This window comes from Anabrus simplex, chromosome 6, assembly GCF_040414725.1.
Source record: "Anabrus simplex isolate iqAnaSimp1 chromosome 6, ASM4041472v1, whole genome shotgun sequence".
Classification (NCBI taxonomy): domain Eukaryota; kingdom Metazoa; phylum Arthropoda; class Insecta; order Orthoptera; family Tettigoniidae; genus Anabrus; species Anabrus simplex.
Window position 1 is genome coordinate 299,515,885 of NC_090270.1, and position 17,403 is coordinate 299,533,287.

General features: G+C 37.4%; 1 protein-coding gene across 1 annotated transcript in view; it reads left to right on the forward strand.

The window, feature by feature from the left end:
- Dhc93AB (Dynein heavy chain at 93AB) overlaps positions 1-17,403 on the forward strand; it is a 780,004-nt gene that overhangs the window by 593,034 nt on the left and 169,567 nt on the right. Inside the window, exons 54-55 of the mRNA XM_068228295.1 lie at positions 9,041-9,229; positions 12,467-12,706. Of these exons, the coding sequence (XP_068084396.1) occupies positions 9,041-9,229; positions 12,467-12,706 (429 nt within the window). The remainder of the gene's footprint in view (positions 1-9,040; positions 9,230-12,466; positions 12,707-17,403) is intronic.

A 17,403-nucleotide genomic window follows, 5' to 3' on the forward strand; every position in this document is an offset into this window, starting at 1 on the left:
ATTAATTATCGTCCATATTTCACTTCCATACAATGCCATGCTCCAGACAAAAGTCTTCAAAAACATCTTTCTAATTTCTAATAATAATAATAATAATAATACTTTATTAATGGAAATATCATTTTACATAACAGTAGAGAAGTATAGACATGACACAGTAAAAAGAAAGTTCAATGGAGTATAAGTAGAAAAATATGTACAGATATATACACAGGATATATTACAAGTAAGCACAGGAAAGTAATACAAATGTAATACAAAACACAGTTCAAGGGAGTATAAGTAGAAAAATATGTACAGATATATACACAGGTTATATTACAAGTAAGCACAGGAAAGTAATAGTCAGTTCTGGAGATTATGTAAGTAAGTTCTAAATTTTGACAATGAGCAGTTAAATATATCAATATCCACTTTGTTTAGAGATCTTGACATTCGTTCAATTGGCCCATTGAATGCATAGTTAGTTCTATGCCAATTTGTAGACAATGTATTCTTGAACCTTGTGCGTCTGTCTGGTACATGTATGTTAATTTTTGCAAGGAGTTGTGGACAATTCACCAAGGAATGAAGCAGTTTAAAAATGAAGAGTGTATCCAATAATTCACGGCGTTGTGACAGGCTATGCAGATTTAAGGACTGTTGTATGGATGTATAATCAACATTATCATATGAGAATCCTGCTCTAAAAGAATATAGACGAAGAAATTTATGTTGTACTGAATCTAATCTATGGATAGAGGTCTGATGAGAAGGGTTCCAAACAGGGGTACAGTATTCTAGTATAGGGCATACCATAGATACATACAACAATCGATAGGTAGCTAAGTTTGAAAATTCCCTAGAATATCTAGTAATGGAACCCAATCTTTGAAATGCATTCTTACAAATATTTTCAATATGTTCATTAAATGATAGGTTATAACTGAATAAAACACCAAGGTCATTAACTTGTGAAACAGGAGTTAGAATGTTGTTATTACTAAATTTGTATGGAAATGATATTTTCTTCTTGTTTTTAAAAAACTATATTATTTTACATTTCTCATGAATAAGTTTCAACCCATTTTGAATACAGTACTTTTCCAGATGATGTAAATCTTCTTGAAGTTTTAAACAATCAAGTGGACAATTAATTTGCATAAAAAATTTTGCATCGTCGGCAAACAAAAGCAATTCAGAATTCTTAAGTATATTTTGAATGTCATTTATGTAGAGAGTAAAGAGTAAGGGCTCAAGGTGAGACCCTTGAGGAACTCCACTGGTAACTATAATAGGCGCAGAAAAATGATTCCTTATTTTAACAATCTGCAGGCGATTTTTAAGATATGATTCAAACCATGAGAGGAGAGGCCCATTAATTCCATAGCCCGTTAGTTTTTGCAGCAAGATATCGTGATCGACAGTGTCAAAAGCTTTTGAGAAGTCTGTATAAATGCAGTCCACTTGGGAGTGGTTCTCTATTGCATCCAAGGGGAACTGATAGAATAAAAGAAGATTGCTACAGGTTGACCGTCCTGAAAAGAATCCATGCTGCTCATCAATGATGATGTTTCTAAAGAGAGGTGTGATTTTGTCAAGAATTATTGAGCCAAATATTTTGGAAATATGAGAAGAAATTATAACTGGTCTATATTGTTTTATGTCAGTTTTATCACCATTTTTGAAAACTGGACTAACAAATCCTTTCTTCCATTCCATTGGAAAAACACCTTGGTTTAATGATAAGTTGAACAGATAAAAGAGTGCTTCACATAAAATAAATGAGCAGTACTTGAGCAGGTAAGTTGAAACACCATCAGGTCCTACAGTTTTCTTTAATTCCAGAGATATCAGTTTGTTGTAAATTTCTGCCTTACTAATGTTTGAGGTGAGAAAGTTTCTTTTCTTAAGAAAAGTCTTCCTTGCTTCTCCTAGTCTGCATTTTAAGTCCTCCTTACTTCTGACATTGTTAGTTATGCTACTACGCATGTAACAATATTCATTTTCTTCTATTAAAACTTCATTTCCTAGTCTAATATTTCCTGGCACACATGGCATAGTACTGTATTGCAGTTTTGATTACACTCCACTTTTGTTTTGGATTTATTCATTTCATCTTGTACTCCTTACCCAAGACTGTGCCCATACCATTCAGCAATTTCTCCAGGTCTTCTACGAACTGTCCGACTCGTTGGCTGAACGGTCAGCGACCTGGCCTTCGGTTCAGAGGGTCCCAGGTTCGATTCCCGGCCGGGTCAGTGATTTTAACCTTAATTGGTTAATTCCAATGGCACGGGGGCTGGGTGTATGTGTTGTCTTCATCATTTCATCCTCATCACGACGTGCAGGTCGCCTACGGGCGTCAAATAGAAAGACCTGCACCTGGCAAACCGAACCCGTCCTGGGATATCCCGGCACTAAAAGCCATACGACATTTCATTTCGACAAACTCACGTAGATTTCCTTAAAAACTGTATACTAACACAAAATTCTATACAGCACAGATGGTAAGAAAGAAAGGGATTTATATGGAAATATATTGTATGAGAAAATTGTCTTAGACACTAAATACTAACATTTCTCAGTTTACTGTCATGTAGCATTCATACAAAGCATAGCGTATTATTTTACGGATTAAAAAGTTTGGCAGTATTCTACATTGTCCAGCTCCATGGCTGAGTAGTCAGTGTCTTGGTCTTGGATCCTCAGAGCCCCAGGTTTGAGTCCCAGCCAGGTTGAGGGGTTTTTAATCTTGAACAGTTAATACCCTTGGCTTGGGGACTGAAAACCAAACATCATGGTACAACAGCCCTAATGGGCCTTGATCTATCAAGCGACCACTGCTCAGCCCAAAGGCCTAATGAGTATAAGGTGGTGCATCTTCAGCACAACGAATCCTCTTGGCCATTATTCTCGAGTGTCTAGACCTGGGCTCCTACCTCACCATCGGTTAGTTCCTCAATTGTAATCACATAGGCTGAGTAGACCTTGAACTAGCCCTTAGATCCAGGTAAAAATCTCTGTCCTAGCTGGAAATCGAACCTGGATTTTCCATGTAAGAGGCAGGCATGCTACTCCTAGACCACAGGACCACCCAAAATTGCAAAATTATTATTTATATTCCCCACAGTATTTTAAAAATTAATAATAAAACCCAGGGTTGTGAACAACTTTGTCAGAGATCACAGTTATAAATTTTCTGACCTCTTAAAAACCTGCACTGACCATTCCTGGTATCTGGAAAAATGTCTCAGATAGTTCCATTCATTCCTAGTTTTCTTACAGAGAATAACAAAACATGTTATGTGTGGAAAGTTTGTACTGTTTAAATAATATAATTAAAGTTGTGTTGACACTAGAAATTTTATTATGGTATATTCTATTTCAAATTATAGATGATAATGTTTTCATATTACCATGAAGACAACATATTTACAAATTTGCAAGAATTTCATAATTGAAAAAGTCTAAGGAGCTAAATGCTTTTATAATATTGGTGTTAAATTATTCCTGCCTTGTGGGAAGTTAATTTTAAGATTATTTATAAGTAATGAAAATGTTCAATTCTTGAATGTTGTCTGTATTGCAGTGACAGTAAAACTGTGTAAGATTCAACTGCATATATTTTTTTTCTTTTTTGCACTACATTCTAACCTTTGAGAATCTGCACTGACCATTCCTGATATCTTTAACATTGTCTCCAGCAGATTTATTCTGTCCTGGTTTGGTTACTGAGGATAGAAAAACATTTTCTGTTTGCAAAATCTTAACATCAAGTGATTCTGCTCTTTGGAGCACTTTCTATGTACCGTGTATACATATGGTCATCTTCAGCAACCAACTATCTCGACAGTACTATCAAAAGTACTATGTTCATTACCAACATTAAACATCCAATACATTCAAGTGTTGTTCCTGTCTTTCAAATCAATTGCTAGGGTTCACCATACCCAGCAATGTACAGTGTACTCCTGATAATTTACTGTACTTAATCCATATACACTCAACTCTCAATTTACCGTAATGGGATCATATAGATGTTGATTCCCATAGGGAATCTGAAATATTTATCCCGAATGAGTAAATTTATAATACCAGTATAAATGGTCCATTATTGGACATTATAAATTTTCCAGCAAACTCATTCCTGGTTGCCAGCATTTCGCCCCCGTGTGCTAGGTTGGGCTCATCAGTTGGTACCTAGCACATCTACCAAGATGCATACCGAAGAGGCCACTGCGTAGGTTACTTGAAGCCACCGGCAGCGCCAATGCACTATGAGAGACCTTGTCTCACTACCAAAAATTGATGCCTGCTTGGCCATCAGATGATATAGATGTACCGTATTTACGTGAATAATCCCGTCCACCGAATAATCCCCCAACCCTAACTTTAGGATGGCTGATTTTGAAAAAATAATGCCAACATTGACGCAAAAAACTCACACCCCAATTTTGTGCCTCAAATTTTTTAAAATAAATGTGCGGGTATTATTCGCATAAATACGGGTATTTACGCAAATAATACCCGCCACCGAATAATCCCCGCATCCTAACTTTAAGAAGGCTGATTTTGAAAAACAATTGGCCAACATTGACGTAAATAAAACCCGCACCCCAATTTCGTGCCTCAAATGTTTACAAGAATGTGCGGGTATTATTTGCATAAATACGGTATATACATCTATATCATCTGATGGCCAAGCTGACATCAATTTTTGGTAGTGAGAGAAGGTCTCTCATAGTGCATTGGTGCTGCTGGTGGCTTCAAGTAGCATACACAGCGGCCTCCACGGTATGTGCTAGCCATGCGTCTTGGTAGGTGTACTAGGTACCAACTGACGAGCCCAACCTAGCACACGGGGGCGAAATGCTGGCAACCAGGAATGAGTTAGCTGGAAAATTTATAATGTCCAATAACGGACCATTTATATTGGTATTGTAATCGGATCAACCGCGTTACAGCTCAACCACGATATTTAAAAAAAACTAGAAATGTATGGCACAAAAGCAGAAAACCACAACTGATTATTTTCAGAAACAGTGAAGTTGGGAAGTCTGAATATTTTTCTTTGCCTCATTAGTTTCAATGAAAAGTGCTGTTTATTTTTCCGTTTATTAATTGTTCTAAGTGCTACTTTTACTGCAACATATTGGGTAAGTTAGTAAAAAATAATACAGTAGTATAATTTATTATAGGAGAGCCTCCATGGTTCAGGCAGCAGCGCGCCGGCCTCTCACTGCTGGATTCCGTGGTTCAAATCCCAGTCACTCCGTGTGAGATTTGGGCTGGACAAAGCAGAGGCAGGAGAGGTTTTTCTCTGGGTACTCTGGTTTCCCCTGTCATATTTCATTCCAGCAACACTTTCCAGTAACATTTCATCAATATCAGTCATTAATCATTGCCCCAGAGGAGTGCGACAGGCTTAGGCAGTCGGCACAATTCCTATCCTCGCCGCTAGATGGGGGCTTCATTCATTCCATTCCTGACCCGGTCAAATGACTGGAAACAGGCTATGGATTTTCAGTATCATTTATTATCATTTTAACTGTACTTTCAGATCGCCTGTTCTGTTTTTAATTTTTTGCGGGTTAACCACGATTTTACTTATCCGGGAAACGTTAATCGAGAGTTGAGTGTACTTCCATAGATGATCAAAAGTGCTAAATATTCACAATATATTTTCTTTCACTTACTGTCTAGGAAAAGGTAATCTCAACAATGCTGTTCTAGATAATCAGCAACAAATGTAATTATATACCTAATTCCACTACAGTTCAATACAATTTCAAAAATATGGTAGGTATAAAAATTAAAATAAAGAAAAGTTGCAGTACATTACCATTTCAAGTGTGCCATAAAATAAACACACACACACACACACACAAGGAAAAGGGATAAATAAAAGGACCACTAAAGGTAACGTAATTAGACAGACAACAGGATGTGGAAGATGCTGGACACCCCTCCCTGGAACATGATCTGGTTATGCTTAAATTCTTGAACTCAGGCAAGCATGTTCCTTAAAATACTGTTTATTAAATATAAAATGTCTATCCTTTGAAATTAGATCTACTGTTAAAAATACACTGATTCTTAAATGAACTATTTCACTATGGGAGCATGCACAGGCACTTAGGTTTGTAATTCTGACTGGGGTGATGTTTCATGCACCAAATAAACACTATCATGTTTAAAAGTGATATGAAAATAATTTAAAACTTTAAAACCAAATGTTAAACAGTAGCAACTTAGGAAATACAAGTAGCTAGCAAACATCAAGGAGATTCCTATAGTTCAGAAACAGGCAAACAAAGAAAAATACTTGAAACCGACTTTCAACTTATTAGGTCGTGTTACGTACATTCAGTACGTGTTGAAGAGATGTTAAGTATAGAACAAAAATGGCCATTGAAGTCTTGGAGTAGAACCACAACAGACAATAGTCACAGTAATGCAATAAGGTCCACAAGATTCTGTAGCAGCAGACAAAGGGATGCTTCTTCCATTCTATATCTCAAAAGAAACAAAATCAGATACTCAAATTTTGGATTGAAGCCCCTTTTCACCATAACTTACATTAAAACAATCAACTTCCAACGGAGAGTCTGGTCGCTACAAACAAGAATTAAATATGTCAATACCTCCTCTGATCAAATTGCCAAACTGCAGCAACAAGCCTCATCAAATCTAGAAGCCATTCTCCAACAAACCCAAGACTTCAATTCTAGATTATCATCATGACTCTAATCACACATGATGCAAAATTACGGTCTTTTTAAATAACATTATTTAGAGAGCACAATTCTTAACTAAAATTCTCGATACTGGAATATTACTGTATTCTAGAAACCAACGCACTTTAGAAACTATGGCTCCTATATATTAACATCCAATATTTATATTTATGACTCAAATTTTAATGCCAAATTATAGTTGAATCAATTTTATTTTAACATTGCAAACAATTTTTAGCAAAATTTTCAAATGGTAAAAACTGTGCTTTGGACGTCAATGTGTTTTAGAATTAAGAGTTGAAATTAGATTTACATTCAATGTAATGAAATTTGTAACAACAATCCAAATATGAAAAACCTTGAGACAATTGTATAGGCTGATGATGCTTGTAAATAAAGCGAAACATGTCCCAGTAAATTAGTGTTGTAACATTACGACCTAGCAACACAAACTAATCCGTATTGAAAAGGTGGATCAAAACAACCAACAAATTGTTAGTATATCACATACCACTTAGTCGAGCAGCTCTTCTTCTTTCTCTCAATTCCTCCCAACCCAAACTTTGCAAGATTTTTGTAACGCTACTCTTTTGTCGGAAATCACCCAGAACAAATCGAGCTGCTTTTCTTTGGATTTTTTCCAGTTCTTGAATCAGGTAATCCTGGTGAGGATTCCATACACTGGAACCATACTCTTGTTGGGGTCTTACCAGAGACTTATATGCCCTCGCCTTTATATCCTTACTACAACCCCTAAACACCCTCATCCCCATCAGGCCGGACTCCACTTTGGAGTGAGAGCTCAAACAAATGAGATCCACTCTGACTGAGAACCAAGGCGGTTTACTATTTTCACACCAGGCAAATGCTGGAGCTGTACCTTAACTAAAGCCACAACCGCTTCCTTCCCACTCGGAGGCCTTTCCTATCCCATCATCACAAAAAAAAAACCTATCTGTGTCGGTGCATGGTGTGATGTAAAACAGATTATTAAAAAAAAATTCACCTCAAAGATAATTTTATATGCATTTTATAAACTGGTACACCATGGTCAGCTTGGCCTAAAAATTCTGTCCTCAATTTATTTTTATTTAGTATTTATTCACTCTTCCTGATAATAAATTGGTATCTCCAAAAACCGAAAAAGTAGATAGTAGAGACGTAAAGCAAATAACATTATATTATTATTATGATAATAAATTGCAAACTGATTATGGAAACAGTGCAATAGAAATTAGTACAGTTTTCCTTGTAAGACAAAAGTGTGTCTACAGCAGGCTACAGCTTGGCTGTGTGTAACTTTCATCCACAAAATCATTCTCACAGTCTTCACAATCTCCTTTACCCTCTTCTCCACCTGTTATCCTTCTGACTTTCTTTGCTGTATGTTAGATCTTCTTTATCGACCTCTCACCATTCATTCACAGAACCTTTCTTCTATATCTTGACAGTCTTTGAGGTCTTTTAATAATTGTGGCAAGAATGATGCATGCTTTTTGAAATGTCATCATCTAACACTGACCTCCACAATCTATTAGTAGTTTCCAAGTATCCTTACCTCTTAACAAGAAAGGTAAGTCATGATTTTATTGTCCCAAGCATTAAAATTCCATTTCACTGCAAAATTATTATTTTAATTTTGATTATAGAAATTTTGCTGTTGAAATAGCAACTTCAGAAAAATGCACTGCAGTAAACCCATGCACTATCAGCTGACAAATTATATGGAGCCCATTGTAATTTATGCAACTTCTAGCATGGTTAATGAAACTCTTTTATAGTCTGTGTCAAATGGAAAGGCATTTTGACTTCGAAAGCCTATTCAGAATTGTCCAACTAAGTAGCTGCTATATTGTTGTATTATCCCAACCACTCAATGCATTGTGCTTTGTGGAAAATTTTACTGTGTTAAATACCACTTGCGTTGTGCCAAAATATTTTTACTTCCTAAAAAGGACCGCAGTGCAAACAGCTTCCCATTTGACACAGACTCTAATTGTTTATTAGCAGATTATTAATTTATTACAAATACAGCTATTATATTGTTGTTGTGCCTCAAAATACTGTTATGTGACAATGTTGACGGGGAAAATACTGACATGCAGAACATGTATCACTTAGAAGGAAAATATGTTGATATAGTTTGTACAATACTGAACCTTAGATGACAGAATCTTTCTGGTCAGAGTTCTAAGCTGAAATATTATCACATTGTGGTTTTTCTAGGCGCAATGACAATATATACCTTCTTACAACTCAGTTTTCATTACTATGATAGAAAGGTCTAAGAAGATCTTCAAAATATTTTTCTTCTTTACTAGATGGAGTTATCTGGCTTGTACATGAAGTCTGGTCTGAAGAACGTTGGCATCATGTTCCTGATGACAGATGCTCAAGTACCAAATGAACATTTCTTGGTCTTGATCAATGATATGCTGTCTTCAGGCGAGGTGCCAGACTTATTTCCTGATGATGAAGTGGAGAATATCATTGCTGGAGTTCGAAATGAGGTCTGTAATCATGAGCTCAGGAGACTTTTTTTTTTAAATCTCATATTTTGGAAAATATTTTATTTTACATCTGTTAGGTTCTTCAGTCTGCCAGAACTAATTTTTAGTAATAGATTTTATAAACTACTTGTGAAAGAAAACATATGGTAATGGTATTACGCTTGAAAAAGAAACAACTTAATTAAAATAGAATGATATGTGTCATTCTTACAAGAATATCATTAGATTCTATCAAATCACACTTAAATAATTAGAAATGTATAAAGGGCCATCATATAAAAACTGGACACCTGCCATAACACGCATTCCGCTCAAAAGGTTGCCCAGGTGGCAGATTCCATATCTGCTGCTTTCTTAGCCTTTTCTTAAATGATTGCAAATAATTTGGAAATTTATTGAACATTTCGTTTGGTAAATTTTTCCAATCCCTAACTCCCCTTTCTATAAATGAATATCTGCCCCAATTTGTCCTCTTGAATTCCAACTTTATCTTCCTATTGTGATCTTTCCTCCTTTTAAAAACCGCACTCAAACTTATTCATCTACTAATGTCATTCCATGCCATCTATCCACTGACAGCTCAGAAAGATCTCTGCACATGGTTATGAGGGTATTTAGGGGTTGTAGTAAGGATTTAAAGGAGAGGGCATATAAGTCTCTGGTAAGACCCCAGCTAGACTATGGTTCCAGTGTATGGGACCCTCACCATGATTACTTGATTGGAGAACTGGAAAGAATCCAAAGAAAAGCAGCTTTTTTTTTTTGCCATTTCCTTTATGTCGCACCGACACAGATAGGTCTTATTGTGACGATAGGATAGGAAAGGGCTAGGAGTGGGAAGGAAGCGGCCTTGGGCGTAATTAAGGTACAGTCCCAGCATTTGCCTGGTGTGAAAATGGGAAACAACGGAAAACCATCTTCAGGGCTGCCAACAGTGGGGTTCAAACCCACTATCTCCCAAATGCAACCTCATAGTGTGCGACCCTAACCGCACGGCCACTTGCTCAGTACTTCAATCTGTTCCGAGTGATTTCCGACAAAAGAGTGGCATTACAAAAATATTGCTTATCTCTAGTTTGTGCTTCTGAAAGAGAATCAAAATCAGCTGGTCATATATCGTAATTGTACAAGTGTACGGACACCAACATTTTACTAATATAAAGACTCTACTAATTAATTATTTGTGTATAAATTGTTGTAATTTTATTGGGCTAATTTATCATATCAGATGACAACATTTTGACCATGTTAAATTATTTAGAAAAAGGAATTTTGTATGAATATCATATAATTTTTTATAATATTATAGAATCTTTTATGTTAGTGAAAGTCTGTTGGAATTAGGCATTGCTCAAGATGCTGAAACTTGGAAAGTTCCGAGGTATATTTAAAAGAGCCATTGGCTAGGCTGTGTTTTTCATGTAGCGTGAGTCATCTCCCGTAGCAGTAACGAAAAACATTTTGAGAGTGAGGTTATAGATGTATACTCATCAATGTGACAAATGAATAGTGCCTTAGGCATTGGATGTTAGAATTGCTGGCAGCCAATCAGAGCTGTAGGATATTTGAATTTGGAACTTCACAAAATAAAGTGTAAGATGCTGGTAGTTCTGGAATGTAGTGAAGCTGTCCATCAGATAACCATACACTTGATGTACTTGCTTTATAAGGGCTAGCGTCGTGGCAAGGTGATTGTTCCATTCTCTTATTATTCTAACTCTGATTCTGATTGTGATACTACTGGGCAAATTGGCCAAGCAGTTAGGGGTGCGCAACTGTGAGCTCGCATTCGGGAGATAGTAGGTTCGAACCCTATTTGTATCGGTGCAATGTAAAGCAAATTCTAAAAGAAAATTTTAAAAAGTTATACTGTGACTCTGATGGTTATTCAGTGTGTGTTTGTTGTAATTTAGACTGATTTTTATTATGGGCAGAAAACATTGTCTACAGTGACTTTTACGTGTGATTTGTTTGCCACTGTGTTAGGGGCAGCTGGAAGGGTATGGGTTCCCCATATAAGGGGCAGCCTGAATAATTGCTGGCAGTAGCTCTAAAACGCCTTTGGGAGTGACGACCCCATCTTAACAATAGCCTAAAAATGAGTGATGGTATACCATGATGATGAACGATCAATAATTGATTGATTAAGTATGCCTCATCAAGGGTGATCTCCTCCGTTGTATCCAAAGTTATGCCCCACAAAGCATCATGCAAATGCAGGGGAAGGTGAGACCAGTGTTTCTTTATATGGCATTTCCACCTTCGCTATGCATGTGCAATGGGGTTTTAATCTGGAGCATGAAGGAGCCAATTGTGCAGTTTAAGAGAGTCGTACTCAGAAAACCCACCCTGAAAAAGACTGCTCGTGTGGATCATGGAGTGGTTTTACATGAACTATATGACCTCATCTGGATAGCACTGTTTCACACTCAGAACCATAATATTCATTAGAATGTCCAAATATTGGTCAAATGTGAAACAGTCATCTATCCAATGAAGCACTCCAGTCCCATCAGACGATACCCATCCCTAACATGACACAGACATGTGGCCACTGTGTTAACAGTCGGCTCTAAATACTTTGCAATTATTTAACACAAAACTAGGAAAACAACAGATAACCCTTTCAGACCTGAAAGAAAACTGGAGGTATGTATGTCAAAAACTGACTAAAATGCTCCTCAATACACATATTGATAGTTTATTTTACAAAGTAAAAACTAACATCCAAAAAAAAAGGACCTACACAATTGTGCATATCAAAATTCAAAACCTCGTTGTATCACATACGATGATGTATCTTCAAAATTTACGTTCATGAACCAATGTACACACTTTATTGAATATATTCCGGTGTTCAGTAAAGCTTTTAGATTAATATAAACGCAATAAATAAATACTTACTTTTGGCACTACTGCTGCTACCCACCATCTCGCCGATCAGCTCTGCTTTTTAAACTCTTCTTCCTTTGCCCTGGCGGTCAAGAGCATACTAAAAACAATTGAACTACACGCCACGTGTCCCGCACAATCACTGCAGTCCGGTCTAGTGCCGAAAAAACATCAAATACGGTCAGGGATAAAGAAAATACGAACCCGCACAATTGTGCGTACACGGTCTGAAAGGGATAAAGAATCTGCCACCTGGACGACTGCCCTAAATGCAGATCAGTTGTGGGTGGTTGGTTGGTTGGTTGGTTGGTCGGTTTATAACACTACATTTTTTCTTCATTTTAGGTGAAAGGTGCTGGTCAACTTGACACCCGTGAGAACTGCTGGAAGTTCTTCATTGACAGAGTGCGACGTCAGTTGAAAGTGGTTCTGTGTTTCTCACCTGTTGGTTCCACGTTACGTGTTCGTGCTCGCAAGTTCCCAGCTATAATCAACTCTACTGTTATCAATTGGTTTCATGAGTGGCCTCAAGAAGCTCTTATATCAGTAGCCACAAGGTTCTTGGAGGAGATTGACGTTCTACCGGTAGGAACTTTGTTATTATTAATTATGTTTAAGATACTAACATAACCAGATGGTCCATTTCATTCAATACTATATGATTTCTTATTAGGAAATACATTTGTAGCTGCTCATAGTTTAAACACAAGGATAAATTGTCCCCACATTACACCCTGGGATGTACAAAATTCCCTGTACTTGCGGCAAAGTATATATTGGCCAAACATACCAGTCCATTGGGACTGGCATTAAGAAACACCAAAGAAATATCCATTCAACCAGCCAAGCAAGTCAGCAAACGCTGAGCATGCCCTATCGTTGAGTCATGATGTCATGTTCCAAGATGTTTGAGCTCTACAAGTCTAGGATTATACGGGAAGCTGTGGAAATACACAAAAATCCTAATAATTTCAACAGGGACACTGGCTATCAATTAAGTAATATGTGGTTGCCAGCCATTAAAGATTTACATAGGTAGTTCTCTTCCCTGTCCTTTCTATATTGTTATTTCGTTTTAAAAAGGCATCTGCTTGACTGCTGAGTTCTACATTAATGCATATTAAAGAAATCATTATAGATCATTATGATCTAGAAAAAGCATTTGATTCTGTTCCTAGAGAAGCTATGTGGATGGTATTATGGTGCTTTGGCTGTCCTGACCATTTTGTAGGCTTAATCCAGGCTTTTCATAATGGAATGGTTGGACAAGGTCTTCACCAGAATGAGCTATCAGAAGAATTTCTTATCACAAATGGGCTTAAGCAAGGCTGCGTGCTTGCCCCCACTCTTTTTGCCCCGTACTTGGCAGCCAAGCTTCACGAGACTTCTACTATCGACCATGTGGGTGTGGAAATTTAGTTTCGTTATGATGGTGGACTGTTCAACCACACCAGGCTCTGTTCTCAGAGATTGACTCATAATACTCGGATAATGGAGCTTCAATATGCTGATGACAATGCAACACCTGCCAGTACACCTAAGGAGCTTCAAACATCCATCAACTGTTTTAAGGAAGCTTATGAATGATTTGGTCTGACCATCAACACGCATAAGACTAAAGTACTTGCGCAGCCAGCACCAGGTGATACTGTTCCTGAACTAAATGTCACCATAGCAGGAACACCTCTTGAACGAGTAGACCAATTCACCTACCTTGGTAGTATTCTAACTACACACTGCAACTCAGAAAAGGATGTGGGAAATAGAATACACTCTGTCCATGCAGCTTATGGCCACCTCTCACACCGAGTTTTCTTGAATAAGGATCTCAAATTGTGTACTAAATTAATGGTGTACCGAGCTGTAGTCATAACTATGAACAGCATAGAAGCCTTCATCATCACTCATCGGCTTAGATGGATTGGTCACATCCAGCGTATGAATGATAGCAGACTGCCTAAACAACTTCTCTACGGTGAGACTGGTCATGGCAAAAGGCCTCAAGGTGTTCCTTTTGTTATAAAGACCAGCTTATGAAGACTATGAATAGCACAACATAAATGCTAACAGCTGGGCAACAACTGCACAAAACCGTGTTCTCTGGCGGAAAACTACTGCAGAAGGCGTCTCACTTTTTGAGCAGGCAGGGCGCAGACAAGAAATTGAAACACATGAAAAGCGGAAACTACGTCAGATCTAACCACGTCCTCCACCCACCTTTAGATGTGACTTGTGTGGCCGCATATTTCATGCAAAGATTGGCTTGATCAGTCATCAGCGACATCTCCACAGAGCCAACAGACTTTAAGAGGAACTGCAGAAGAAAAATGTATTCTCAGAAACGAGTAGCGGCCGTTGACGATAGAAAAAAATATTTACAACAGGCATAACATCATTTTCCTAACTTTTTTTGATTTACACCTGTACATACATCAAATATTTTAGCTAATGGATGATAGAAAGGAGACTTGGGGTCATTGTTCCTGTCCAGATTACTATTCACCCTTCCAGTGCTTTTACTGTGCACACACATGTTTGCTATATGAAGCTATTAGGTTATCACCTGAATCGTTATTGTGTAAAATATCACATATTTCTTCTTCTGGAATCACTCTCATCATCATCATCATCATCATCATCATCATCATCATCATCATCATCATCATCAATGTCCCACTCCAGTCACCTAGGTGTGGTTAACAAGCCTCTTCCCCTCCTTTCTGTCCTTCCACTTTTCCTGCTCCATTACTTCCACCACATAAAATCCAGCTTCTCTATGTCCTTCAAAATCCCTCCACCTTCTTCTCGGTCTTCCAACTGGTCTCTTTCCCTTAACTTCTCCTTCCAATTCTCTACTTGCTACCCGTTCCTTTCCCATTCTTTTTACATGCCCAAACCATCTCAGTCTTGCTTTCTGTATGTTCTGTACTAACGGTTCTATATTTAGCTCTTCTCTGATTTTAGATTTTAATATTTTGAATTCTATCTCTTCTTGTCTTTTAACAATTGTTCTTAAAAATTTCATTTCTGCTGCTTGGATATTACTATCTTGTCTCTTATTAGTTACCAGCATTTCTAGTCTGTATGTTGCAATTGGTATGAAGTACTGTTTATATAATGTTAACTTTGTTCTCTTGGGTATTTTGTCATTCCATAAAAGCTCTCTGACTTGATGATAAAATGTTGTACCTTTACTTAGTCTGTTATTAATTTCAGAGTTGATTTCATTACTTCTATTAATAATGCTACCCAGATATATAAACTGTTCTATGTTCTCTAACTGTTCTCCATCTATGTTAACTTGGCTTATCTTTTTCTTTTTACTAATTACCATTCCAAACTCCTTCAGTCTCCTTTGTACTTCCTTTTCTCCCCTTCCCCAAATCACCACATCATCTGCAAATACCAAAGCATTCACTTCATCACTACTGATACTCTGTTTTACACATTTTATGATTCCATCCATCAATATAATAAACAATAATGGCAACAGTGCACTTCCTTGCTTGAGACTGTTTTTTACTAATGTTTCAGAGTTGCCACTCCCCACTTGTACACTGCATTTACTCTCATGATAATAGAATCACTCTATTACTATAAAGTTTACTCACGTTTGAAGCTTCGTCTGCTACACAACCACCGTCACTTGCTATTTCACTCGAGTTGAGAAGTGCCAAATTGGCTTGTAACCAGCAAGTAAAATAAAGGGAGGGTTTACAGTGTTGAGAAAAGAGGACACTCAAGTCATCTACTAGAAGAAAAACTAACTTAGAACTCTTCTGGTATCTGATAACACAACTATATCAGAGTGCACTATATAAACAAGCACTGAACAATCAAAACAGACTTTCAACGTATTAGGTCGTGTCACGTACATGTAGTACGTGTTGAAGAGATGTTAAGTACAGAACAAAAATGGCCTGCCGGACACCAGTGGGATCCGAACCCACAACCTCCCGATTTTGCGAAAGTCTGTTTCGATTACAATGCGGTTGTGAAAATTCAATATTCATCAAGCATTGAACAACTTCACTCGTCTACGGGCCACAGAAGATGGCACGCTTAAACAACCATACTCCTCTATGGGAGTGAAGGTGTTAAGTCATGTTCCATGTTAGATATGGGTGTTCTCAGAATAAGAATAAAATGACTTGGCAAACAAAACAAAACAAAAATCTTTTATAGAGAGATAGGGACCTGAAAAGGAACACATCATAAGATAAACATAATGATAGACCAAGCCATATATAGAAAGGTTAGGCTTAATTTGCACTTGTTTGTCCTTCCTGTTATTTACAGTGAATATCAGTGTGAGAAGAGGGAATAACTACTGAGATAGGAGACACAGACAAGCATGAAAACACAAAAAGAGACAAGGACTCTCTCCTCATCTTCATACACTGCCACTTGAAATGGATGGGCTCTTTAATCTAATAGGTTAAAAGAACACTTTCTTATGGCAAAGTGGAATGGTTGTTTTGCGAAAAAAGCAACTTTGTCTTTGAAAAAATTCGTTTCCAGCATTTGCCCAAAGCTGAACTGGAGGAACCATGCATAACCAGTTCAACGATGGCTGGCAATGAATCTGAATGCTTGTGTGATCTGATGAATACTGGTCACTTTGGATATTACTCCATGTTTGGCCACTCTGTAAACTTGTTGGGTAGCTACTTTCTCCATTTTCCACTCTTAATAGTATTATATTTAGGACCTTCAAAGAAATAATATACTGTATCTTTTCTGTTGCTAGAAATGAGTGTAGAAATATCTTGGGACAAATCTTACTTGAAATAAATACTCTCAGAACTGAATCTACTGAACATTACCTGCTTCCCTTCTTATTGTCCCCATGGTTCAAATCAAATGTTTCTTACAATATACAGACATTATTAGATTTATTCTCATATAGAAAACATGTGAAGACCATGTTAGGAGCGATGACATCAGAATGGAACTGCAAGTGGACCCCATTGAAGAGAAGCTAGGGACTTCGAGACTAACATGGTATGGACATGTAAAGTGAATGCCTGGCACAAGAACACTACATGCATGCCTAGAAAGAAGAGTTGAAGGAAGAAGGCCTGTAGGAAGAGATAGGAAGAGACAATGTGGAGCAAAGAGGAGGGAACTGAAAGTCAGTAGTTAGAGAGAAGACATTTCTGGACAGACAACGATGGTGAAGACTCGTTCAAAACCACCCTACCCGGCACACTGGAGGAGTTCTGTGATGATGATGATGATGATGATAGAAATAAACATAAATGTAATAATATCAGTGAGTC